This window comes from Lutjanus erythropterus, chromosome 3 (genome assembly GCF_056507025.1).
Source record: "Lutjanus erythropterus isolate fLutEry1 chromosome 3, fLutEry1.hap2, whole genome shotgun sequence".
In the NCBI taxonomy this organism is placed as follows: Eukaryota; Metazoa; Chordata; class Actinopteri; order Lutjaniformes; family Lutjanidae; genus Lutjanus; species Lutjanus erythropterus.
This window is the reverse complement of record NC_139319.1, coordinates 21,956,796-21,984,371: the sequence shown is the minus strand read 5'-3', so window position 1 is coordinate 21,984,371 and position 27,576 is coordinate 21,956,796. Positions and strand designations below refer to the sequence as shown.

The 27,576-nt window shown below is 37.2% G+C and overlaps 1 protein-coding gene across 2 annotated transcripts in view; it reads left to right on the top strand.

Annotated features, from left to right (window-relative positions):
- Positions 1-27,576, top strand: part of tbc1d1 (TBC1 (tre-2/USP6, BUB2, cdc16) domain family, member 1) — a 62,535-nt gene that overhangs the window by 4,570 nt on the left and 30,389 nt on the right. Inside the window, exons 1-6 of one of the 2 annotated variants that reach the window (XM_084715405.1) lie at positions 3,131-3,314; positions 21,209-21,796; positions 24,643-24,732; positions 24,849-24,953; positions 26,062-26,194; positions 27,155-27,246. In XM_084715405.1, the coding sequence (XP_084571531.1) occupies positions 3,246-3,314; positions 21,209-21,796; positions 24,643-24,732; positions 24,849-24,953; positions 26,062-26,194; positions 27,155-27,246 (1,077 nt within the window). In that variant the 5' untranslated portion in view covers positions 3,131-3,245. Of the gene's footprint in view, positions 1-3,130; positions 3,315-21,208; positions 21,797-24,642; positions 24,733-24,848; positions 24,954-26,061; positions 26,195-27,154; positions 27,247-27,576 lie in introns of those variants that run through there. The other variant, XM_084715404.1, reaches the window with a different exon arrangement.

The window sequence follows — 27,576 nt, the reverse complement described above, 5'->3', positions numbered from 1 at the left end:
AATACTAAATACTTAAAAAAAAATGTGTACTCATTATGAACCAGTGTGAAATTAAATGTGTTTTTTTTTATCTACCATGATGTTGAAAGTAGTTCATGAAAGTTAAACGCTCAAATTTGTGCTAGTACATACAGCCTTAGCTTAAAGGTGCAGTGGCATTTGTCCAACATGCAGTATAGATGGTAGTAGACTATGATGAATCCTTGGACTGTATCATTTTGGAAAAAGGTGCTCAAGTTCAAAAACATTACTGAAGTAATACTAGTGCCTGTCATCTTGAAAAGATTGTGCAGAATTTATTTTCATTCTACAGTATAACCATTAGTGACATTTCTGGCTTTCCCAGGGTTAACATTAAATGTTAAATCAGTGTATTATTTGCAAAACCAGTAATGTAAGATAATTAGGTACCACGCTTAGTGAAGTGCTTACATGGTGCACAGGAAAAACCAGACAACCACCACTGGATTAATCTCCAGCCTCACAGACACATTGTTGGGGGATTTGTACTTGTTGCTGCACTAGTGATTCTGGTAATACTTTACATCAACTCCACCATTTACTGGGGATGTAACATTACCAAAAACTCATGGTACAATAATACCATGATAAAAACTCCACTATGTATTAATTGCAATATCAAAAACCAAAATAATCAATAAAATAATCAATAAAATAAAATAAAACTAGCCAGTTGAGTGTGAGCACAATTTGGCATGAATTGTATTTGGCAATGAATGTTTGAATTATGTTTGTACCATTACACAGCAAAAATAATGCAGCAGTTGGTAGCAGCCCTTTTATAAAATAAAATAAAAAGAATAAAATAATGTAATATCTCATTAGATGTCATCAAAGTCCATTACGGAGACATTTTAAAATTGTGATATCGCAAATTCTATAGATTATTACATCCATAGCACATAGCATTTATAAGCTGTTTATAAACATTTGATAAACAGTTCACAACACAGGCAGATATAAACTTTTTTTTTTTGCCAACAACTATAATTCTATATAAATTCTATATAATTCTGTACTCACCTATAAGTGGAGGCTGGTTAACAACACTTTAGTAAAACACAGTTTTAAATACAGTATGTCCTCATAGTAAAAGTAATGATTGTCATACACTGCGCACTGATAATCACATAAGGAGTCTTTGTGTCTGCCTACAACTACTTTATAATGTGTTATAAACCATTTGTTTATATCGTGCTTTTAAATGCCAAATATAGGGGCTGAAAGTAAAGTGTAACTGTGATTGGTGTATAATTTCAGCCCTCCGGAGATGAAGAGTAACTTGCTCCTCTGTAGTAGAGACTGCCTGAGAAGGTTTGTGAGGTTTCCCTGCTTCTCCTCAATTAACATAAAAGTAACCACTGGGTGTCACCACTGACGTGTACAAAGTTCACAGTTTCAGTGTGAACATTTTCTATATGCATTTCTGTTTCTTACAGTGTTTTCCAGTCGCTGTTAATTTGTATTTAACAAGCAAACTAGTTCTTAATTAGGCTAATTATTTGTACTCAATTATTAACTTGATTCTTTTTAATTCAGTGTTATTATAACTACTACTTTATCCTCATTCTGGTGATGACTAAAGGTGAGATATTTCACTATTACAACTTGTATGTATTCTATTGTTACCTAGCCAGTTCAAAGGCAGTTCTGCATTCAGTTTCATCACTTGTACTTGTATTTCTGGCTACTGTGGTAAAAGGCACACAAACAATAATAACCTTATTTTCATCAGTGTTCTCATGTCAGTGTGAGCTAGATGCTAGTTTTGTTTTGACTCCTGGTTCATGGTGAGAAAATGACTCATAACTATACTCTTTTAGATAATATCCTCTAAGATATTTGCTAAATACTTTTTGAATATGCAGTAAACTTTTTATATTACACCAGTAACCACATTTTTTCATGTGTATGACACAAAATTTGCTTGTGACTGAAAAATTCTCAAGAATCTGACAATAGTCTAATCTAATCTAAACTTTTCCTTTATATTAATGAATATTCATCAAAGGCTATGTGATACTCTACTGTTGTATATCATTGTTTGCACTTGTTATTAAATAATATTAGTTTTTCATAATGGCTTTTGATTGAGTCTAGGGCTGCATGATATAATTAGAAAAAGTAATATTGTGATTATTTTTGACAGATATTGGAATTGCAATATTGGGAATGATAATGACAATTTTTATCTTCACTGAAAAACCCCCCAACAACTATTAAATTCATGATGTTGTGACGTTTGTAGGGATTTGTAGCAAACATGATTTTTAAGATCTGGAGAAACGCCATAACTTGGCCATTTCTATATTTCAATTAATTGTTCAGTCCTAACTGAGTCTTACAGAAGTATGATCAGTGTAGATTTGTCATCATTTACTAGGCCTGTGTTTTCAAAAAGATAGAAGTAAAGAAACTGAATCACTCTTTAATCACAACTGGTTGTGCCCATTAAACGATGGTAAAAAATTACAGATGAGATATGACAGTTAAAGTAATTTTTAATATTATTTAATTTGAAGACATTCAAAAATGAGACAGTCAATGGCAGTTGCTGGATGTTACACTGTTAGTGTAAGCTACAATACACAAATTGTAGCCTAACCAGTTCTGTACCAAGGCTGTGGAGCTTAAGATAAAACTGTCAAATATTTTTACATAAAGACGGTTTGAAACTTCTGAGCCATGAAGTTCACCCTTCCTTCCCAGCTGCAGTGCATCCCAGGGGCATTCATTCCTGTTTGATTGGGCCTGCTCTGCCTACAGACAGGAAATACTTATTATGTTCAGACTGTGACTGTTTGAGAAGATAACACACAATGTGACTTAACGATAAGGCGAAATCCACTCAAAAGTCTACCGCCTAAAGTTTGACTGACCCGGGACAGGAACTGTGTCCACCCAATCCTCCTTACGTATTGGTGGATTTTGCTGCTCCAAGCTAACCAGAGTTAGCTGAAATAAAGTCGGAAGTCGGTCAATTCGCCTTCAAAATAAAAGCAAAAAGTGTAGTGTGTGAGAGATATCCATACGAAGTGTTTGGAATTATCTTACTTTGAAATTTATGACGTAGTTTCATGTTGTCCAACTTGACGCCTAACCGCAGGATCATCGGCTTCAGGGAGCAAAATGAACTTCCCAATGAAATGATATTCAAGTGTCCCACACTGTCAGAAACGAGTTTCGGAGAAGTAACTACTCAGATCTTGTTTATGTAAAAGTTTATGGCGGATGGGATGAAAGCACGATTTCAGCGACTCAACCTGTTCAACATCAAACCTGAACAGAAAGATGTAAGTGAAGTTTAAACATGGTGTCGATGAGGTTTTGTGTAGTTTGCGTGCCATGCTAAGTGGACAGTTAGCTTAACGTTAAACGAGGTGGTTCGTTAGCCAGCGTTAACATTAGCCAAATTAGCGCAACCTGTTGTCAGCCAACTTCAACAAGTTAGCTAGCTCAGTGTAGCTGTCGTTATTGTTAGCTTCACGAGTCCAGCAGAACAGTCGTTACATGTCTAATAACGTGTTCTTTACTCATTATTGACGCAGAATGAAGTTTTCACCATATTAGCTGACTAACCTCTCGTACAGGTTTGTCTTGATGTGAAATGTGTCTGACTGTAAATGCCAAGTGAACTTTTACATAGCTTAGTTAGACTGCTGTTCCCCAGCTTCCCATGAACTAGATGTAATGTCTGGCTGCTGCAGTAGCTGGTCAAGTACCATAACGTTACCATAACTGGTCAAGACATAATGGGTGGAAAATGTCATCACTGAATGTTTGCTTCTGGCAGTGTGTTGGTTGTAAATATTGAGGGATACTGAGTTTCTAGAGATGACGACAAGTTGATCTAAATCCTTGTATATTGCAGGCAGCTAAAGTATATTTACATTTGATAATGATGAATTTGTCAGTTTTTCAGGATTGTATTTGAACTTTTTTATTGTTATGCATGCACTGAAATTTGTAAATGTGTATTTATGTGACAGGTGATTGGATGGGGATTTTAGGTTCAAATGTACTGCAAATAATATTTATTATTGTTTGTCTGCTGCAGTTGTGTGTGTGTGTGTGTGTGTGGGGGGGGGGGGGGTGAAGTGGGGACAACGGCTTTTATTCTGAAAAAATGATGATGTGATTAATTTAATAATAGATTAATAATTGATTAATAGTAGAGTATGTTAAGGATGAGGTACTTACTTGATTAGTTAGTTAGTTGACAGAAAACTAATCTGTAATCAGACACGTGGCAAAAAAAAAAACTGTTTACAGTTTCCCCAAACATAATTTATTTGTAGAGTTGTTCCGGAAACGCCTCTGATATTGTCTAAAATGCTGGATCGTGTATCAGTAAATATGCAAGTTGATGTATTAACTGTCATTTATCACCCCTGAAGTGGGATTTTGCTACATTCCCGCAGCATCCTGTATAAACCTGAGTCAGACCATGAAACAATGATAGGGATCATATAATATCCATACAGGGTTAGAAGTATATAGTTGTTAAATTACAGGAATCAGAAGGACAGAATAGTATTGGAACTAGGGATGCAAGATCTGTATTTTTTAAGACGATAACTGAAATTTCCTGCTTCTCATGGGCAATACAATAACTGGTCATTTCAAGTTCATATAAATTGTAGTTTGAGGACATGAAAGATTAAGATGTAGTGAGCAAAGATTGATTCTTCATTATTCCATAGGTCTGAAAAAAACAAATCTACCTGACATCACTACTACTGCAAAACTAAGAACAGTTCTGTCTCTTCAGATGTTCTTTTTTTTTTTTTGCAAAATTCATCAAAGAACTTAACAAACATGCCTGGGGTTCAAAGAGCACTTTGCCTAAAAAAATCAAATTAAATGCTTTGATATAGTCTGTCAAATTAAGTATTATTATAGCCAATATTTGTCAGCTATAATTTAATTATCAGAACAGTAAATAATAGAAATTCCTATTATGAGCCCCGACATTTATTGTACATTCCTAATTGAACCATTTCTAAATCTTTACTGACCCTAGTCTGCCATAACATTAAGTTGACCCATTTTCTAACAAAATGATGAATTGCTTAATTGAGAAAATAATCTGCTGATTCATTGAAAATGGAAAAAGTTCTAACAGTCTCATTTGTATCAGAGAAACCTGCACAGTGCATCATACTGCGGAGGATCTCTCCTTTTCCTCGTTGCTCACTGTGTTGCTCAACGTGGTTTTTAATCATTCCAGTTATTAAATGTTTTTTCCTTGACTTCATGGTGTTAAAGCTGCTGATTCTGTTAAACTATGGCTTACTGACTGTCAGACCCTTTATAAACCTGGGCACATGAAAATCCAGTCTGCTTAGCTGTTGTAAACATGAGCCAAATGTAGGTTTATGTGAGTGAGCAGGCGTGTGTGTGAGTCATGGCGATATCACCTCCAGAGCCATTGTGCTTACGCCAGGACTTCACTCCTGGAACAGGAGGCAAGTCGTTTTGTAAGTGTCTGTGTTAGTCACATAGTCTTTCTTGGTGTATCACTTCAGCAGTCCCTCTGTCTCATGGCTAGTTTCACACACATGCCACCTTAAAGCCTTGTTCTAAAGTGAGACTTATTATCAACAGTGGCCCTTTTTGCAGTTGCTTTTTGGTTAAGTGATTGTGATATAGTTAGTGATAAGTGTAGGCAGCCTTTCAACATACTATCTTGAAATTTATAGACTTGTCATGAAAACTATGTTGGCGGTGGGGGTGCTAAAGAATAATATTTACTTTGCTTAAATGAAAGATGTTGCCTGAGAAAAAATCTTCAGAATGGCTCCTTTAAAGAGTCAGCATCTATTATGGCCAATATAACTTTGTCAGATAAAATGACTGCCATCTGTCTCAGCTTGGAAAGCAACCCATGCAGCATTTTGATTTAGACAAAAACATATTTTCAAAAGTGTTTGGAGTTAATGATCACCTAAATTGAGAGACCAGGTAGTGCTTGGATTTTGCATACCCCTTTTCCTTTTTTTGCCATTCCCTCTTCTTGTAATCCCTTTGTCTCACATGCTTTTCCCTCCCTGTTCATGTGACACACTCTTTGCACTGTAGTAAAAACAAGCCTGTAAACCGGAGGCACCTTCTTGCCTGTATATAACTGACAGTCTGTCCCCGTCAGTTGTGAGTCTGCTTTTTGTCTGTCTAACAGTCTGTCTTTCACTTTGTTCATTTGATTGCTTTATCTGTCATCCTGTCAGTCTTAAACAGATCCTTTCAATCTCCTGAAGTGAGAACATTGGAGTTATCTGTGAACCTTCCTGACCTACTTTATTCTAAGCCAATAGTTCACTCTGACTCAGCACAGCACATTGACTACAAGCCCCTACATTGTGTCCTTGTTATCACATTTGAATGAGTTCATCATCTCTGCCTCACTTGTCTTTGTGCTCTGAAGTGCCTCCTTAATCCCAACAGTGACGTCAGTGTGTTGGACTCCCTTGTGGCTAACCATTTCAGTCACTCAGGACTGTCCCCCACCCTTCAAAAATGTTCCTTTTCCTCTTTTGTGCTTTCTGTTAGTGATGCTTCTCCTCTGCTGTATGGCTCCTGAACTTTGAACGTCTATGAGCTTTGGCTATGCTTCATAAGGCACAAGACCCAGACGCATGACCATGGGAAGTGTAGAAATGGGACTTTTTGCAGTCTTCTCATTGTTGTTGCTGATTGTCTTGGCTAGCTGGTGTGTCACTGAATTTTCAGGGACATTCCTCTGTAACTTCTCATTTTTGCCTCCCTGCATCTCCAGTCAGGCCAAAATGAAATATCCATTCAGGCTGCTGTGGCAAATTTGACCTTCAGTGTTTCTACAAGTATTTTGTTTAAAGTCTGAGAGTAATTTTCTAGGTATAGCATTTGTCCTCGTTTTACTCATTTATTCGTTTACACAAATTCATGTTTATGGTTAAAACTAGATACTTTTGATAGTTCTTCTTTATGTTTTTATAGAGAAAAGGAATTACTGAATTTTATCTTTCATTGTTGTAAGATAAATCTTTTGTCATTTCAGCTTACTAAGCGTGGGTGGAAACTTGATTCAGCATAATACTGCTGTATTTTACATGGCAATGTTATGTTGATACAAGTTATGATCTTTTATTATACAAATGATTAATATTTAAAATGCATAGTTAAAATTGCAGTGATATCAACTGAAGGGGCCTTTCGTGATTCCCACCCTTGATGTCAGTTGCACTGGCTGCACTTGAGTCCCTCAGTCTTGTAAGAGGGAAATTAGATGCTTTAGAATGGAGCCAAGTGTAAAGCCAGAGGATGCCTTATATTGTGCGAAATTTTTCTATGACTTTGACTTGACATGTATATATGTATATGTAAACATTTGTATGTCTGTTTTTACTGCAGTCCTTAAGCAATTTCACCAGTAATTTTGTCCCTAACAGTCCTGGTAACTGGCTATACTGTCCTCACCTTTGGCCTTCTTGCTATCTTTGACAAACAGAAAAGTTTATTTTGTTTATTACACTGAATTGCAACTTCTCTTTTACTGGCGGTACTTGTGTAACTTCCTTCTTTTTCGAGGTCAGTACTACAGTAGTTCTATTTAATTCTGGCTTGGTGAGAAACACCATGGTTGTTCAGTGTTGTTTCCCTGTGAGAGGCCTAGTCTGTGGGTCTCAGCCGGAGGCTGTGTCCAACTGCCTTCCTGTCTGAGATCAGCCTCATGTAAACGTTTCACTGAACAACATACTGTGTGCTGTGTTTCTATAGCTAACGCTACTGGACTCTGAGGAGCAAACAGTCTTTCTCTACTGCCCGTCAATCCTTCTCTCCACAACTCCAAATCAGATGTTTCAGCCTTGTACAAACAGTCTAAAAAAGGAAAAAAGTTGTAGGAAGGGGTCTAAAAAAGGAGAAGTATTGGAATAAGAAATCCCAGACTGGATGACTTGTGGGGATGACATGCAAAGAAATGTGTCTGTTTGTACTCATCAGGGTTTGAGAGATCCACAGCATGCTGTGAGTGACTAGAGTCATCTATTCTGAAAAAGCAGTTTATTGTTTTTCTGTCCTGCATGATCACAAAAATAGATATAAACAGTACATATTCCTTTAAGGCTGTAACAAACAATTTTCATTATCAATTACTTAGACATCAACCAATATATCGATTGGCCGATCTATAAGTATGTAAGTGTATTGGCCTGATATATATATATCATATAGCATATATGTTTGCAAATCAGATTTTTTTAAACAAATCATAATACAGAAAATGATTGTAATGATGTATTGGGGTAATTTAGATTTAGCACAATGGGAAACATGGAGGACTAGAGGAGCAGGTATAAATACTGAGAAGCTATGCTTCTTGTTTTACAACCTGCCCCTAAGATGGCAATAATCGACAGTGTATTATTCATCAGTTGACTGATAGGTACTGATTTTTCTTTAGCTATTGTATTTTTTGTTAATTCCTGATTTTCTCTCTGTTCATTTCTACAATTGGTTGTCAATGTAAATCATGTTAAATAAGCGATATAATATTATTTAATAAAAATACTTATTCAGAAAACAGTCTTCTGACTACCTTTGCATAGTCATAACGGTGCAAAATCAGTACACAATCCACATATCCACATATGCCAAAAATGGCATATCAGTTGATATCTAAAATAAACTCATACGCTAATTATGACGAAATTTTACTCATATGTCTAATAGAGTAAAATGAGGAAGTGATGACATTTTATATCCAAACTTAATAATGACATAATAATGTTCAGCTCTCTCCTCTGCATTCACTAGAATAGTCCATGTCAATATAGTGATAACTTTATTTTGTCAAAAAATAACTTTCATTAAATTCCCTCAAAGCCTTCATATATTATACATGTCTCAACAAACACTGATGTAAACTGCAACTTGACTGGTTGGCAGAGTCATACACCTGCAAGGTAGTAATTCTAGTTGTCATTTAATTTGAACATTGAAAAGTGGCTCATTGGCCATAGCCTAATACTGTAAGAGGACAGGCACATCAGACTAAATCACTTGTGTGGAATCTGTTCATACAGATGGGTTTCAACTGAAAATACATTTGGGAAGGGAGTGACTGAATAAGAAAATAGACCGTAACATCACCATGCTAAACAGTCAAGGAGCCATTATCAGCCTAACAAAGCAGAGGGAGTGAACCTGGAAAACGTGGGCTGATATGAGAAAAGGCTAGAAGAGCAGGATAATTAAGAAAACAAATCCTCCTCCACCATCCAAAAGAGAGGAGAGTGATGGGAGAGGCACATGCAAGGATTAAATGTATTTATTGGTTCAGGTGTTTGAGAGAATCATGCAGTGAAAGCAGAAGAAAGAGGGAGGGGGGTGTAAGCAAAACAGAGAGAGGTCTGTTGTTAGTAGACAGATAGCAGACTGTACTGTCAAACCAGGACGATTTAAAACAAGTAAACACTAGAAGCTAAAGTGTGAGAAACATGTTGATAGGATGGTGATGATGTTGAGAGAGGAGAGTAGAAACAGTGAGTAAATGAAGCACGGGCTAAACAGATAGTAGGAGAGGATAGTCAAGTGGTTGGAGATTATAAAGTGTGTCTGAGTCTGTGGGACAAAGACCCTCTACTGCTTGGGACAACGTTAATAACAACAAACAGCGAAACGCTCCATCTCCCTCTCATTTTGTTATTGTCATAGAGGTAGGATAGTGAAGGATTCCTTCAAACTGATTACTTCATTAATTATGCATTTTTTTATTTTATTTTTTTTTATTTCAGGAAACTGGAGCAGTAGACTGAAAATTGTGCCCCCTTTTCTATTCATTCAGTCAAAAGAGATCCTAGATCCTGAATCAAATCAGACACAAAGGTTCCCCTAAATATAACATGTGCATCATGTTTACTTCTAGACTAGGCTACTTCTTGAGTTATCATGAGGATGACTGAACGTGAGCAGCTGCAGATAAACAATTCAGACGGCACTCCTTGTCTTCAGAACCTAAGATTTTGATGCATCAAGATGTGTCGAGGATTGTTTTATCATCAAATCATAGTCCTAGGAATTGTAATCAAATCGCAAGGTTCCCAGTAATGGCAGTATTACTTTTTTATGATTTTGTGAAGCCCCAGGTCCAATGCAAAGGAACTCATTTCAAGCTCCATGTAATCTAATGAAAGGACATCACAGAGCTCCACTGCCTGTTATGATGCACCTGCACTTTTTTGTTGCAGAGCATGAAGTAAGGGAATTGAAACTAGAGTAGATGGAGTGTTAATCACCTGTTAATTCCAAACCACAGCAGGTAACCAGCCAAGCCTGTCAACTAAGAAGTCAAGGAAAACTAATCTGTATTTCTGCCTAGTTTTTCATTGTGGTTGATCCCAGCTTATGTCTGTGTCTCTCTCCTGCTATCAGTGCCCTTAATGTCTCCATTATGTCTTATGTTTTTCTGTTCACAGAGGGCCTTAAATCACCAAAATATTGAACTTTATAGTTCAGCTTCACTGCTTCCAATGTGTCAAAACATGACAAAATAATACATTTTGACCTTAATTATTCTAGAATAATATGCAATGTAGCATGTGCCTTTATGCATTTATTTTGATAGTTTTTATAGGGTTACTGGAGAATTAAATCAGTCTCAGGTTTTACTCAGACTACCATTTAAATGTTTGATTTTTTTCGGGGGATGGAAGTGCAGTCATTCTGTTTTCTGTAAACCTAGTCAACATCCTCATTCAGATTATACTAAAATATTAATCAGCAGTCCCAGTTAAGTATGGGTACATTATCTTGATGTTTATGTTTGTATCCAAAGTTGCCAGTAGAACTATAAATCAGACTGTGTCTTTATGTATGCAGACATGTCTTCCTTTGGGAGTGAGGGCCTTATGTTTTAAACATGGACAGTTTGTGAAAGCAGCATAGTGCACTCAGATACTTTATCATTTAAAGTATCTCCTAGAAGCTGCTAAAATTCCCTGAGTTGTTTAACTGCATTTCATGAAACTAAGAGACCCTGGAATAGCTCTTGGTAGATTAAAACATTAAATGACACACAAACTCACACATGCACACTTCACATACATGTAGTTGATACATGTTGTCATGCACATGTCTGTGCTGTCATTCATTGAACATGTTTATTGCTTATTTGTGTCATAAACTGCAAAAATGCTCTGAGGTGATATATCTGTGATTCAGATTCATGTTGGAACTGAGCACACCTGAAGTGTTGTACAAGCTTCCTTTTTTTCTTTTTCTGTGTGTCTTATTCTTTTACTTGTTTTCCATTTTGTTGATATTAGATCCTTAGATATCTATTGAATCTAGATTGAATCTATCTTTAATGTACACACAGTGGCTCATAACTTAATCCAGACAGCAAAATGGAGCAGAGTGTTAGTCACTTGCTAACAAACCAATCCGGCTACATAGCCATCAGGATAAGAAGGAATTCTTGGTTTAATGTTTTATTTTGTCCCCCTGGCCACTCATTATACAACAGGTTTTTCAGTTCAGCAGCATACCATGACACTAATGTCTTTTGGAACAAAATGGCTTTTAAATACCAGGTAAATCCTAGAAAACATTCAGAGAGTGCATACTTGTGTAAGGCTGCCCCATCCATTAAATTAGTTGTTTTAATAATGGGAATAGTTCATTTGTAAAATTGCACTTGCAGTGGCGGACAATTGTGAGATACATGTGCCGGCTTTCTTTCAATAAATAAAGTGACTGAAATAGAACAATCATATACAAAAGAAAAGGAATCCTGTCATCCTGTCAATGAGGTTTTAAGATATCTTTCTAACTAAAACACAAACAAACCACCAGGACCCAAAGCATTAGGTTACCTCCTTGGTGGAGGTTATGTATAGCACACAAAATATGTTAAGTTAATACTGTTTGGTATGTCACCCAGGAATGTACTACTGAGCAGAATGGCCCTCTAAAGCAGTGATACGTAACTTGTTGCCTGCAGGCCAAATCTGGCCCCAGATGGGGTGCCAAGTAGCCCTCTGACCAATTTCTAATTCTTTCATTGTTTTTCCAAGGAAAGAGACAAATATGACAGTTTTGTATAATGTGATAAATGAGTCAGTTTGTAACAGAGAAGGCCAATTTTTTGTGCGATGCCCTTTGTGCGAAGTGCAGCTGCACAGGGAAAGACAGCTATTAGCTGAAGAGGAGCAAAAGTTGTGCAGATATGAAGATAATTCTGATCCTATAAATGCGCGTTCTTACTGAAAGAGCCTAAATATGCTATTCATCCCTAGCAGGAGCAGTTTATGTTTATAAATCATTCCGACATTTCTACATTTCAACTATAATTAATGTTGTATAAAAGCTTCTAAAGTTACTAAAGCATTTGCAACTACAATGTAGTTTTAGTTATTAAATGCAGTCAGATATCTGATTTATCTGTCAATCTTTGCAGCAAGTTAATTTAATTAATAAATCAGTTTATTTGAAAATGAAGAATTTCAAAGACACTGCTTGATTGGAGCAGGAAAAGCACAGGTGTGTTCAGTAATATTAATGATGACTGCGTCACTGCAGGTTCTGGTATTGTGGCTGCTGGCTCACTTTAATTGCTTATCTGGGACACATAAAGCCTCTGTACAACTACACAGGTGTTTTCAGTTAACCTGGCAGATTAGACCCGTGCTCAGGACTGTGGGAGTGTAGACTGTAGTTGATTGACATCTTCCTGAGCCTCTTGTTACAGTAACTTTGTTATACCTGTTAGGGAGGGATAAATCCCACCTTTATCATTCTTATTGGCAGATGACATTTGTGACCTGATGAATTCCCGTAAAAGCTCCAACCCACCATCAACCTGAGCAGAGATCTAATTAGCCAGAATAACTGGAAACACCTGTGTGAGTGAACAGAGGCTGAATTGAGCCATCGTCAGTGTCTTTCATTACACCTGTGCCTTTTCTGCTATGATATCGAAATTAGGACTGCATGATATAGTAAAAAAATATTGCTGTCATTTTGACTGGTATTGCTATTGGGACATGATTCACAGTTAGTGGGAATGATCATATTTGCTTCACAGTTTTCATTTTCACTGAAAAAAAACATGTCATGTTGATGTGACGTGTTGCAGTCTGTACCAAACAGACATCAGCTCTTACACCCACAGAACCAGGTCAGGGAATCTCTGCAGCACTACAGTACTTCATTGTAATGCTGTTTTGTCACGCATTCTTCTTTTGTTAAAAAAAAGCACCTTCTGTGATGTGGATATTGCACTAAACCATATTCTGATTCCAGTAATGTTCTGATTGATTGTGCGGCCCTAGTCAAAATGAGATTGGCAAGCCCACAAAATGACCATATTTCCAACCATAGCTCATGCAATGTAAACCTGAGTAGAGGTCTGATTAGTCATTTTCACTGAAAACAGATTTTGTGCAGATTATCATTACCAATCCATTAACACGTAAGAAGCATTTTACAGTTGCTGGTTGAGGTGGAGATAATCTTTACAACTTATTTCACTGTTCAAGTTGCTTAATCTCTAGGAATGCATAATGTATTTTAAAAATGATTATATGTTTTTGATGTAAAATCCTAATCTGCAAAGTAACAATAAATACAGCTGCCAGGCAAATGTAGTGAAGTAAAAAAAATATGATCTTTCCCTCTGATTTGTAGATTTGTGTTTGTGTATGTACTTTGCCACTTTACACCACTGCACTGCTGTTGTCAAGGGTCAAATCAATTCATTACATTCAGGGCCTTTTAGCTGACGCACTTATCCAGAGCAGCTTTCAGTTAAGCTAGAACAGAGCACACAGTGTGCCGCTCGAAGGCAGGTATTGTTTTGATAAAAGAGCAGGAGTGAGCACACCTCATGCCAGTGCAAGATTGAGCAGGATCTGGCTGTAAGTGTGTCTGTGAGACTGCAGATTTAGTAGCTGCTCAGGCATCTCACATGAATGACATCACTGATGTGACTCAACCACTGCTTCTGCTTTGCTCGTCTACTTCCTCCTTTTTGTTCCTTGGTCTGGTACACTGCCAGTGTTATATAGCAAACTGGGCCCACAATAGGAGAAGCATGTGTATGTTGGAAGCCACAGGTTATAGTCTGACCTGTGTGTTTATCAATAACATATATATATATTTTTTTTTAATAAATAAAAGCAAAGAAGTAAGGCGCACTCCTAGCAAAAACTAGAACATTTTTCCAGATGATCCAACTCCATGATCTCCCTGCATAAGTAAAAGTGGCTTACTATACAAGGATTAACAAAATACTACATTATTTTGCATAATTGCTAGTGCTAGTGATCACACAACCGTAAGACTATATGAATGCAAACTTCCTACTTAAACCTAACCTACTTTCTTTTTGTTTTAGTCTGTTTCTGTTATTTACATAGAGGAAGTTGTTGTAGGTAGTAGCTTCGAAAATGTTGATGAATTTGACAAGACATTAGTTATGTTTGTCAAAGTAGGAAAAAACATGTTGGCTATAAGAAAATATTGGTCTTGCTTCTGTCCTTTTTGCAGGAGTAACCACTGGTCTCTCACTCAGTGACACTGAGCTGCAGTAGCTCAACCTCACTGCTTGTAATTCATTGTTTTACTTGGATAAGAGGGAACTTTTCTGTATATTGGCCTTTAGTTTACAGTGTTGATGCTGCAGCTGTTGCCAGTTATCAAAAGGCTGCAAATCAACAACTTTATGTGTCTCTGTTGTATAGAAGAAAGATCACAAAGTGAAACACAATATAGGTCAACAGTGTGCTGACAAACTGCACTGACACGTGTACGTGAGCTTTTTACAAATGAAAAGGAACTTGTGGTGCAATGAGATGTTTTTTGTGTGTTTTTTTTAAACCATGTTTTTATTTTGACTGAAGTCCTTCACTTCATAATACAATGCTGTGGAAATACTCCCTTTCACGTCCTGCATTCACAGTAAAAGTATTTAAGTTTTATTAGCAAAATCTAAAAATCTCCTTAAAATATGAAAAGCACTCACTGTGCAGTAAAATATTCTCTGTCAGTGTTTCACTATTTTATCTTATGTTTTTGATCTGCTGCATAAATGTGAATGTTGCTTTTTATTACTGAAGATGTTTAAGGTTGAGCTCAGTCATTTTAATTAGTTAATATAAATGTTTTCAAAAATATTGATAAATAAATAAATAGTTAATATTTGTAATACTTTCAGTACTCTTTTTTTCCCCACAGTATCAATACTCTGGTACCAGCTGCACTTTTCTCTCTCTCACCTTCTTTTTATCACTCATCTTATTCACAATATCTGTTGTCGTGTTATAGACTTGTTATATTTATTTTCTAGTACATATGTGCAGTTTTATGCTCTCAATGCTGCATCAGTATTTTCCTGATGAATCGAAAATTGGAATCAAATATTGATACTTTTCAAAGTATTTTATTGAAAATAGAAAATCCAGGTTCATGAGAACACTGCTTTATATGCTGTTTGTTAGATTAATCTACAGAAATGTATTATATTCTACTCATAAGGTCATTATATGTTTGCAGCATTGCTGTCCTGTCAGAACCACATATCTTCATAGTGTCAACCCTGTTTTCAGCTTTGTGTCAGTATGTTTTGCAGCTACTCCAAGAGGGTTTTTAAGGTGTTTATTTATCTAAAGATGAAGGAGAATATTTCTAACCCATAAACCCTTCAGTTTATTAGAAAAATTAAAAATGACCAAAGCTGGAGATGCCTGGTTTTCACTGGAGAGGAAGGGTGTGGAAAAAACTTCACCTGTAAAGTAACTAGCAACTAAAGGTGTGGTCAGACAAATGTAGTGTAGTAAAAAGTTTCTCTTTGAGATGTAGTGGAGTTGAAGTATAAAGTTGCATAAAACCAAAATACAAATGCCTCAAAGTACTTAAGTGCACTACTTTAGTAAATATATGCAGTAACTTTCCACCACTGGTTGGATGTCACTTTTTCCTGCTACTCTTGCTTTTCACAGTATCATATTTCTGCATTACAGTGTACAACCTTTGTGGTACTGATCTATTCAGTTTTGTGATTGTTATATTCTTTTCAGACCAACTCAGATACAGATTAAGCCACAATTGTGATCCATCTGAATGGTTAGTGCCTGTTATCAAACTAAATTTAATGACTACTTTGGATGACGCACAAGTGCTCTGACCACAGGCTTGTGAGCAAATGACTAATGGAAACTGTGTATTTAGCCATATCTCTATGTTTGGAAGTTGGGCTGTGCATTGGCAGAAAACTTTGGTTACAATTCCATATATTGAGATAGTACGATTCATTAAGCAAGATGATATGTTGCTATTTTTTTAATCTAATTTTAGGAAAACTATCATTGTGTAAAGAACACACCACCATATGAATAATATTTGAGTTAAAAAAAATCACTTTTTTATGCAATCAGAACAGGAGGGGTAGATAACAACATTGCTATGTAGCCATAGGGGGTTTAAACACAACACAAAATTAACCACTGCCACAAATCTTTGCATGCATCAAAATAGGACGATACAGCATTTTGACAGGATCACCAAATATATTATTGCAATACTCAATATTTTTGATATTTTGTTACACCCCTTTTTGGAACATGGAGTGATTTGGCTGATCAAAAGCGAATTGATTGCTTTTTAACATATCTTGAGTACACTGTAGCTGACATGAATTTAAGTGAACAATAGACAGAAAGACAGAACAGCCACCATTCCAGCCTACAGTGGGTGAGTATTTCATACTGAACAGGTTTTAACCTAGGTTGGGTTTAAGACACGGGGTCTTAAACCCAACCTAGGTTTTTTTAAATGTTTTACTTCTGTCTGTACATCGCCTTTTTCTGTCTTTAAAACTGGCATAAGCAATGTGTCAGACTGTTTTAATGGCCATGGAAATCCTCTGTGTTAGTCATGGAAAGAGTTGTAACAGAGAAGGATTTCTGTGTGTGAGAGAGAGAGAGCACTGAGTTATGGTACATTTGTTCTAGGCTGTCCTCACTCAACCCTCTATGTCTCAGGTTAAAAAGAATAGCAACACATCTGCGTCGCAAAACAAAGAAGTACTTGAGAGAGTACTTTTGGATCCGATTTTGCTTGATTATCTACAAATTAACTGAATATATGTAGGCTAGTAGCCAGGAAATGTTTCTTATCTTACAGAGCAAATATTCTGTGTGTACGTGCAGTGTGGGAATAATGGACTGCCCCATCTTAACCGAAACATCCAGGAAGCCAGACAAGAGCAACAAAGCACTTTCTGCTGTTCTGCTCTCTGTCCGATGCTACTCTTTTTTTCCCAGACAGGCTTGCATGTGTGAAGTTTTAAAATTAATGTTTACATAGATTATATAAACTACATCCACAGCCAAGTAGTACAAACATATAACACATAATCTCTTTATTTATTGCAGTTTCCTGAACAAAGTTTATGAATGGCACTGAGTGTGTATAGTCGGTCAAAAGAAACAGAATATTTTCAACTCACCGTGTTCAAATTTTTTATAATGGACTGTTATGTTCTGACTGTTGGATCTGTTTGGAATTTCAGCCGGAGACGCAATGTTCAGAGCGACATCGAGGCAGAGTTGTGGCCTTATGTGGCTACAATTATTGATATCAGTTCGGAGTTAATATTAAAAGACATTTTCAGCTGCCGAGAAAACGAAACATAAAACATTACTGCGGCGGACCAGTGCTTCTTGTGTCCTACGGCTTATTCCTTACATGCACTCCAAGATAAAAGGCACAAACTGAGCATTTTCCAAAACCACTTGCAGGTGTTATCTGATTTTCTATGACATTGCAACATCCGTCTTTAATTGATTAATGCAAAGGTAGCCCGTGGTACATAGCCCTGATCAGTCACCCACTGATGTGTGCTGCAAGACATGTGGAAGATCTTTCCAGCATCTTATTATTATATGTGACTTTTTAAATAGGTTATGATATTATTTGAAATATATGATCATTGCTATGTGCTATGTTTTACACTGACCAGGGATGGGTGATACAGCTGAAAAAATTATCACAATAAAATGTTTCATTTCATTTGATATTAATAATTATTATTATTATTTTTTTTTTTTAAGATTAGTTTTTGGGCTTTTGCCTTTATTTTGGACAGGGACAGCTGAAGATTGACAGGAAAGGGGGTAGAGAGAGGGGGAATGACATGCAGCAAATGGGTCACAGGCAGGAATCGAACGAGTGACCGCTACAGAGGACCAACAGCCTCAGTACACGGGGCGAATGCTCTACCAACTGAGCTATGGGAGCACCCCATTTGATATCAATAATTATTGAGCATTTTTAATGCGCTGATAAATATTTTTATATTTACAAACATTCAAATGGCTGTAATTTGAAAAGAGATGCTAGTACTGGTTAACAATTATCAAGTGACTCTGCAGTTCCTCAGCAAAGTTTTAGCATCTTTCAGGTCACTGTTTCAGCTTTATGACCCACAACTTAAAGTTTTTGTTCACCATTCATAGCGTCCTTTATGGCTGTAAAAAGCAGCTGTTTTCAGCATAAACCCACTGTGCGCTCCCTGCCCAGCACCAAATGACAGACAGACTTAAGTTAGCAACCAGCTGGTGAACGTGGCTGCTCACCAGCCCTTGAGAGACAATGTAGACCAAACAAAGCTAGGAGAGAATATTGCATTTCTGTTCACCAGGTTGCCAGAAACAAGACTCAGATTAATACTAATATAGCTCCGTGTTTGGTAGATATATAAATATGCAACAGTTTACTAACATGTTCAGAACATAACTTAATAAAGTGATAATATGTCAGTGTTGTGTTCACAGCTTAGTGGACATAATATTAATGATTGTTGTTTTAAGATTTAAGTAAAAAATGTTGCTAGTCCAGCAACTGCCTCTGCAGTAAACAGCTGCAGCAAACTCTGGCCTCCTCAGGGTACCTCTTTTTGTTGACATCAGCAACTTTGTGCCTTTAAGTTTTAACTGAGAGTTGAAAATTGATTTAATTCTGTCAGTTTCAGTGATCATGTGTTTATGATCTGTGAGAGCACTTGACTTGTCAGCTGGTTGATGTGTTTTGGAGCACTGGCATTGGTCATATTTTTTGCTCTCGCTCTCTCTGTCTGTTGATTATTGAGTCTCTCTTACAATATGAATGTGGGTGTGTGCAAGTCTGTAACCATATTTGTGTATATACAAGTATTTCTGAGTAAATGATAAGCATGTGTGGATGATGGAAATGTCAAGGTTCATGGATATTCTCAGAAATGGACAGATTTTTTGGAAAGCTCTGTCAGTCTCTCTTTCTCTTTCACTCACACAAACAGTTGCATACTGTGGATTTTGCCTGCATGTGAAAAGCCAAAATACACACAATGCAAATATGTCAAGATTGGGATACTGGTAAACATTCAGCTTTAAATACTTGTATAAGAAATAGAAGTAGACATTACTGAGAGAAAATGGGAGACTAAAGTTTATGGGTAGTGAAGAGGAAAAAGGGAAAGGAGGGGTCAGGAGGAAAAGAAAGAGGGGAATCAAATAAAGAGCGTGTGAGTACAAAGCCTGCTTTGAAACGAAAAGGTCCCAGTTCGGCATCTTTTCAACACAGGAAGATATCACAAGGGCTGCTCTATTCCAGACAACCATAACACACATTACACCTTATGGCTGGTTAGCTCATAGTGAGGTGTGGCATTTGCATTGATAAATGGAACATTTGTGGTCCATGCAGTGGGTTTTGTGTCAGTGTTAATACTGTTACCACCTGTTTCTGAATATGTGCCATCAGTGCTGGGGCAGTATGGGCACCCAGTCAAATACTACGTGTAGAAATGAAAGGGCAGGTAATGTTTATTAGATTGACTTTCTGAGGAGACAGTCTTTTGTGGTGATGGATATGATGGCAGTGCAAGAGAAATACTTTGAAGCATGGCGAGTTGTTATGCAGCTCTGAGGTGTCACATTAAAGAACATCTTTAAAGGACAGCGCTGACAACCACAGTTTTTACAGTAGATTTCCCAAAGCATACTAGTGTTGGGCAGTGTCTATCAAATTGAAATATGACGATGTCCACTGCGAAACATCACGATGAACAATATCATTGCTGAGTCTAAAAGGGTCTTGGTCTCAGCGTCGGCACCACATGTCTGTAACATGCTTGTATTTAAAAAGATAGAATAAACACAACATGGAGACGTATTGCAGTGAACAGCAGCAATAGCTTCTTTTTATTTTCTCTCCCGCAAGTCAAAAACAAAAACTTGAGCAACACCTCAATGACAGCTCTGAGAGGACGAACTACCTCAAATGCAGGCTTTTAAATCACGATGTTACAATGGTAGAGAGCTCAGTAGTCAGTGACTGTCAGCCGTCACGATGGATGATGGCCCCATAGGGAAACGTGCCTTTTTATATCTTTCTGTATCAGCCCCATACCCTATATGCTTGAAAAAGTTCACTGAAAGCACTGTATTTTCCATGAATGAATGAATGAATTGTCTTAATTTAAATTGTTTGTTACAGTCGAGTCATCTCAAAGACACATTGCAAACAAACATTAAAACAGTCAGTGTTGTCAAAGTAACAGATCTATGTCATATGAGGAAAAAGTAGGTTATACTTCAGCCTTACAGTGTAATTTTACAGTTTAAAATGTCCTAGATCGGTACAAACTAATGTCAGATGGCCCAAGTCGTTAAAGAAAAAAAGATACTACAGAACTTTCTTCACTAATAAATATATAGGCCTATTCTAGTATATATGGTTTTCCACATCATACATTTTATCCATGGTTTACATTTTTGGTTTTTCAGTCATTGTGTAATTTTCTCCTGCCTTGTGTGTAACTTCACGCCTGCTCACTGCCTATAATAGCTGTTTCGAGATTGTGTGAGCTAAAACACAGAGGAAGCTTGATTTTCCTTTACAATAATTCCCTACATGTTAACAGTCAGGTACTTTTAAACTCATTAAAGTAAATGCATATTATGAAATGGTGGCATTAGAATGTACCAAAAACCACCAAATTTAGGCTTTAATGACCCCTATAGCTGGCTACATTTTCCCACTGGTTGGCTACTCTATATCCTTGTGGAAAGCCCTGATACTCATTAGTATAATTGTATGTTGGCCACTTGAAGTTAATGTATTATTCCACTAGTCACATGTTCTTATCTCCTGCTTGCTGTCCCTCCAGGTTCCTGAGATCATCAGTACGTTGAGACAGGCAGGCAAGAGCTCAGCACGCAATGATGACATCACCATCCTTTCCAGCAAATCTTCAAGTGGAGGCAGTGATCCCTCTGAAACATGTTTTTCTTCTCTCTCTACAACGACAACCACCATGGCACCTATTGCCGTGTCTCCGACGACCTTTGCCAAGAAGTTTGAGGTGCTGTTTTGCGGCCGTGTGAGTGTCGCTCACAAGAAGGCCCCTCCTGCTCTGATCGATGAGTGCATTGAGAAGTTCAGCCAGTTGCATGGCTCAGGGACGAGTGTTAAAGGAGGAACTAGTGGGGGGTTGGTGGGTGGGCTGAGGAGGGTATTAACCTTGCCCTCCAATGGACTTGGCAGTGGAGCTGTTGGTAATGGTGTTACAGGGAGCCCAACCACCGGGAAGCGTCCGGTCCTGTTTAAAAGAGACCCCAGCTTTCCCTGTCTGCAGGCCCTGGATGAGAATGGACTCTCACCAGAGATCTCTCACACCAACGCTACTGACACACATGCCCACTCCACTGGAGTACAGCCCACCAGCCTGCAGGAGAACAGGACCATGCTGTTTACGGTAATTTCATGAATGAACACACACAAACACACACACAAAAACAATAACAAGTATGCTCTAATTACTCTGCTTTGCTTTTTATGCTCTTTATTTGGTAGTTATAATCTATTACGATGATTCCCAAAAAATCAAAGAGACGATAAGTTAAGAAATGATAGAACTTTAGTAATAATGGAAAGTTTACTGACAGTCTGTACCCCAATGACATTTGTGTTAGATTAGGTACCTCACCTCTCCAAACGTGTTCTAGCTGCAGGCCTGTTTGTGAACAAATAGCTGTCTTGGCTCAAAAATGCTAATGAAAGGTTTAATTCAAATTGTAGGCCTACTCAGTACTTAATAATGAGTTTGAAAACTAAATAGATTACATGGTACAGTCCATAGGTAAGTAAATGTAAAATTACAGTCTTGTAAAAAATACTTAAGACTTATACTTAATTATAGTAAGTTGAGTAGTTGTAATTAGTTTCTTCCACCCCTGATAAGCAGGTCAATGATGAGGATCATGAAATGTAAGCAGGCGTATTACTACATCTGTTTCCAATAATTGAATGAATATTGTTACATGGAGGTACAACTGAACTGACACAGACTTAAGTGTTGTTATGTTTGATGGAGGGACTAGTGCAGGCCAATCCTCACTTAAGCAGCTTGAGGATTTGTTGTAAGGAGATGATAGGGAGGAATTGTTGAAGCGTAATCAGGAAAATGCTAAATTTCTAGGGAAATTTATAGTATTTGATCACAGATATCTTGGTCACAAACCACATGTGGTTTTAATCAAATAGCAGGTGATTGTCATTAAATGACAACCAAGACCAATGATCTGTTTGAAATTATCTAAACTATGTGATCCAGAGTACTTAATGACAGAGAAAGCTACAGAGATTTGAATGTAGTTAAATTACCACCCAACCACTGCAAGTTGTGGTTTAACTAGTAATTAAAGATTGTCCCTGGCTGGGACAAATGCCTCCATGACCAAAAAGAAGGTGCAAAACTGTGCTGACAGTGCACACGTTAATGAAGGAAAAACATTTTGGGTGGTGCAGCAGTCTCATGCTGTGTGTGTGCGTTGCAGTCCAGGATAGGTTTGGTCCGACGGTGAAATTACAGAAATAGTCTTTCAGATATTTTGTCTTTTATGTCAAGCAGCTTAAGAGTGATGCTTTTTTCACTATGGAGTAAAAAACAGCTCTTGATTTGGTGGTGGAACATTTTTCTGATTGAACTGATGCAGAGGGTAAAAGTATTATTATTTAATATCATTGCACATTAATTTTTGCTACATCTATTAAGAAAAAGCACACTGCTTTTCAGACAAACTCTTCAGTGCAAATTTTCCCGACTCACGCACAATGGTTTTCTCAGATGTCTTTGTTGAGAAAAAGAAGGCTTTGTAGTGCAGTAAAGAGCAATTTTGGAATCCCTAAATGACAAGTTCCACTTGACAAGTCCACAGTTGCTCATAAAGGTCAAAGAGGGACAGAACAAAAGACAGAGAAAAATATAAATCCCCTAATGACTCAGCAACAGCAAATGCTGACTGCTGCTCAAAATGAACTCAGTCACGCTCCCCTTGTTCGCCTTTATTTGACCTCAGTGACCCCCTGCCAGCAGGTTTCCTGTTTGTGCTCCAGGCAGGAAATGATGATGGTTGACACAGGAACTACCAGGGCCTGTTGCTGTCCCTCTCAGCAGATATAGACACATTATTGACACTGATGATACATCCTTCTGCTGACAGAATGACCTCATCCTGATGATATCATCACATTAGTTTTAAAGATGCAGACTAAACCACTTTTTCCTCTAGAAAGAGTCTGATTGTGTGATTTATGTTTGATACAGGAATAACAATAAAGGAAAACTTCTTCACATAAAGAATAGCCATGCTAACAGAGGTTGACAACTTGGGATTTAACAGACATGAGATCATTTGCTTATTATGGACCACTGAGTCCCTTTTTGAGGTTTTGGAGTGATGTTGACTCATTTCCTAATGAGGGTATGAATGAGGATTTCCCCTGAAGCAGAACCAGATCCTATAATTGATGGGAATTTTCTGAAAAGAGAAGAAATGAAACTGCCTCATTTGACAATTCAGATTATTTAAAATAATAATACATTGTTTTTAGGCTCCTGTTTATATCACATAATCATTGATCAAGTCTTGCAGTTGTGGTTCACTGAAGATGAAATTCTTTCTATTAAACAGATATATATGTCAGACATTTGTTAAAAAAGAAAAAAGAAAAAAAGAAAATCTGAGGCTCATTATTACTGTCACAACCACACCACAAACCTCACCACACACACACACACACACACACACACACACACACACACACACACACACACACACAGAAGCACATATGACAGACTGCAGCCTGATCAAAACATACACACAGTTTCCACTGCATGGTATGGCTCGGCTTAAGTTGACTCTACTTACTATTTTTTGGTTTTCCATTGTGGATAGTATCTGGCACCTCATAGTGGCAAAAAAAATCTAATCAATGTTTTTTCCTTGAACCTCTTTTCCAATCTTTTATTATTTTACCACATGGAGGGTGTCTGTGCAGTTTGCCAGACTCACAGGCCTATTTCCAAAACTAAAACTGACTGAAGTCAATCATCAATCCCCATCATGTTCCACCTGAGAGGGGCACATACTAACAAACGCAAATGTAAAATACCAATAAATTATTTACATAGACATAAACTTAATTGCAGCTCATTCACCAACAGCAAGTTTAGTCAAGTTGAGTCATCCCGTGCAGTGGAAACACAGCTTTAGATACAAGAGTGTAACCGTTTTGCCTTTGTGTTTTTCTTTGTTTTAGGTGGGAAAGTCTCAGATTTTCTTGGTTAGTCCTGACACTAAAAAAGTTGCCATAGAGAAGAGTTTCAGAGAAATCTCCTTCTGCTCACAGGTATGAAGCACTGCATTTCTTTCACATAATTGTCTGTTCAGGCTTGTTTGTGATTTTTTTTTTTTTTTGTAAAAACCTATCCTGAATCCTTAAACCACCTGATACTTTCTTTCCAGGGTATTCGTCACGTGGATCACTTTGGCTTCATTTGCAGGGAAACAGTTGAAGGAGGGAGCTGCCACTTTGTTTGCTATGTCTTCCAGTGCACCGATGAATCACTGGTGAGAGATGGATAATGAAGGGAAAGTTTAGGTGGACAAGGCTGGGACATGTTGTGTAAAAAAACACAATATACATGTGTTTTACCCATGTGTTGTTTTTGTTCATTTTTCTGCCTCTATTTTTTCACAAATCAAAGCAAAAATCCAGGCACATTTCTGTTGTACTTGGTACAGTTCATTTACTCATTCAGTTATAATGCCCATCTACACACCAAGAAAGCGTGCAGGTTTAAGCATTGTGTGTATTTTCTGTAACTAATTTCACATTTTCATATCAGCACCTCCCACTCAGTCTTCATATTTAATCACCCCACTCAGTTTAATTTGACACCTTGCAAGTTTGCTTTGGATTTAATCTGAGTGCCATAATGCATGAAGCTAATATTTTTCACTAGTGTTGTTTTCTGTCAGTCAAGATTAAAGTCTGCTCTAATTCATTAGACCTATGATGACTCAGGGCATCTGTGCTCCATGAGTCTTGTTGTGCCAAACAGACTGATATAAAGAGCCTCAGTCATTAGATGGATGTACTGCACTGAATAATAGTCAACTAATGTTGCAACATGATTGGCTTAATCTAGTATACATACTTCCTGTAATTCTTGAAACAATGAGTCACTGGGCCTGATAAACATCAATAATTATATTAATCTACCAATCATTTTTATAATCAATTACTCAATTTGAGACATTTTTGGAGGAAAAAAAAGTCAAAATTCTCTAATTCCAGCTTCTTAAACATAAATATTTTCTGATTTTTTAATCCTTTATGTCAGTAAACTGAATATCTTTGGGTTGTGGACAAAACAAAGTATTAGGGAACGTCATCTTGTGTTTTGGGAACCAGTGGCCAACATTTTTCATAATTTTCTGAAATTTTATAGACCAAACAGTTTATCAGTTAATTGAGAAAATGATGAACAGATCAATCAACAATGAAAATATAGTGATATACAGTTAGTGATATAGTGATATACAGTTTAGTAAATAAGCTACTGTGAACACTGGTGGACTCAAACTGATAAATGCACAGACAAATTTTTGCAAGACTGTATGATGAAGGATGGATGAATAAAAAAATCTTAAGGACTGTATCTTGCTCTTGTAGGTGGATGAGATCATGCTGACTTTGAAGCAGGCGTTCTCTGTGGCAGCCCTGCAGCAGAATGCAAAGACCCAGAGCCAGCAGTGTGACAGCTGCCCCATGCAGCAGCTCCACAGACTGTGTGAGAGGATAGAAGGTAGAAAACTGTCCCTGTACTCCACTGCAAAACATGCCAAAAAATTAATTGGTTGGAATAATCTTGATAGGTCACATTTACCAGCTGTAGGACACTGAAAGAGCCACTTTGTTTACCCAGTGTACATTACATTAACCTCATTTTTACATCATTTTAATATAGAGGCGACATTCATGGGAGAACCTAGCACTGGATTTCATGAATATTTGATATTTGCAAGTTGACACTTCATGTGAGTGTGATGGATAGAAGAAGGAGAATGACTGATGTAGTCAGAGCCTCTGTGTGAAGATCAGTTGCAACATTTGATTTGTCAATTTGACACCAAACATCAAGTCATCTCACTTGTGTTACAAAGTGTGAAGCAGCTCTCCATTGCCCTCAGAAAATTTGGAAAAGTAATACTGTGTAAAATTTTAATGAATCAATCAGCAGCATCATGCTGCTTGCTGCTCTGAATGTACTGAGTAATAGCAGTGTGACAACATTTGAGGTTTGGTTGTTTTTTGAGTCTATCTGCACTCCAGTACTGTATATAATGTTTACTCTTATAAATAATCAGAGTTTGGTAAATGTCATGATGTCTGAGTCATTGTTGCAGGTAAGGCTTTCCTCTCTGAACATCTCTGAACACTTTAAATATGATCAAAAGATCTGAAATATAAGTAAGAGCATACCTACCTGGACAAGCCTGTTTGTAACTAATTAAAACTCTCATTGAATTGAGGTAGGGTTTATATGTTGATTGAGAAAAATTTAAATTATATATATGTATTTTATACACATAAACGCACCCGAAAGGCATAAAGACAGATTACTGTATGCTGTTGAATCATGTGAGTAAGTATACAATATGGGAGGGCAGCATCATTGACCTTCAGTATCCTACATGCCCTGTAAACATACATCTACTGTATGTGAAACAAATCTGAAGTGAGACTGTTCTAAAATCTTTTTCAGGTCTACATCCATCTAAGACCAAGCTGGAGCTTCAGAGACACCTGGCCACTTTGGACAACCAGGAGCAAGCGTCAGTCTTTGAAAACACTATGGTATGTGGTCTGTTCAGTCTAAAGGACCCGTGTCGTAAGGTGTAAATTCCTTGAGTTCCCTTTGAGGTGACTGCAACTAGAAACAAACTGTTCAGTTAGTAATTTTATCAAAGTTCATTGAGGCTGAATCACTGCCAAATCACAAGTTTTTCATGTGGGATTTAGAGTGACATACTGATCCATGTTGACACATGATTTCTGCCACCTCATCTCAGTTTCCTTTGTGATCTGTTTTACTCTTTCTAGCACTCTCAATGTTTCAGTCTCTTTTCGCAGAAGACACTAAACCGTTGAGGACTGTTTGATAAAACACATCTCTTCAACTGTTGG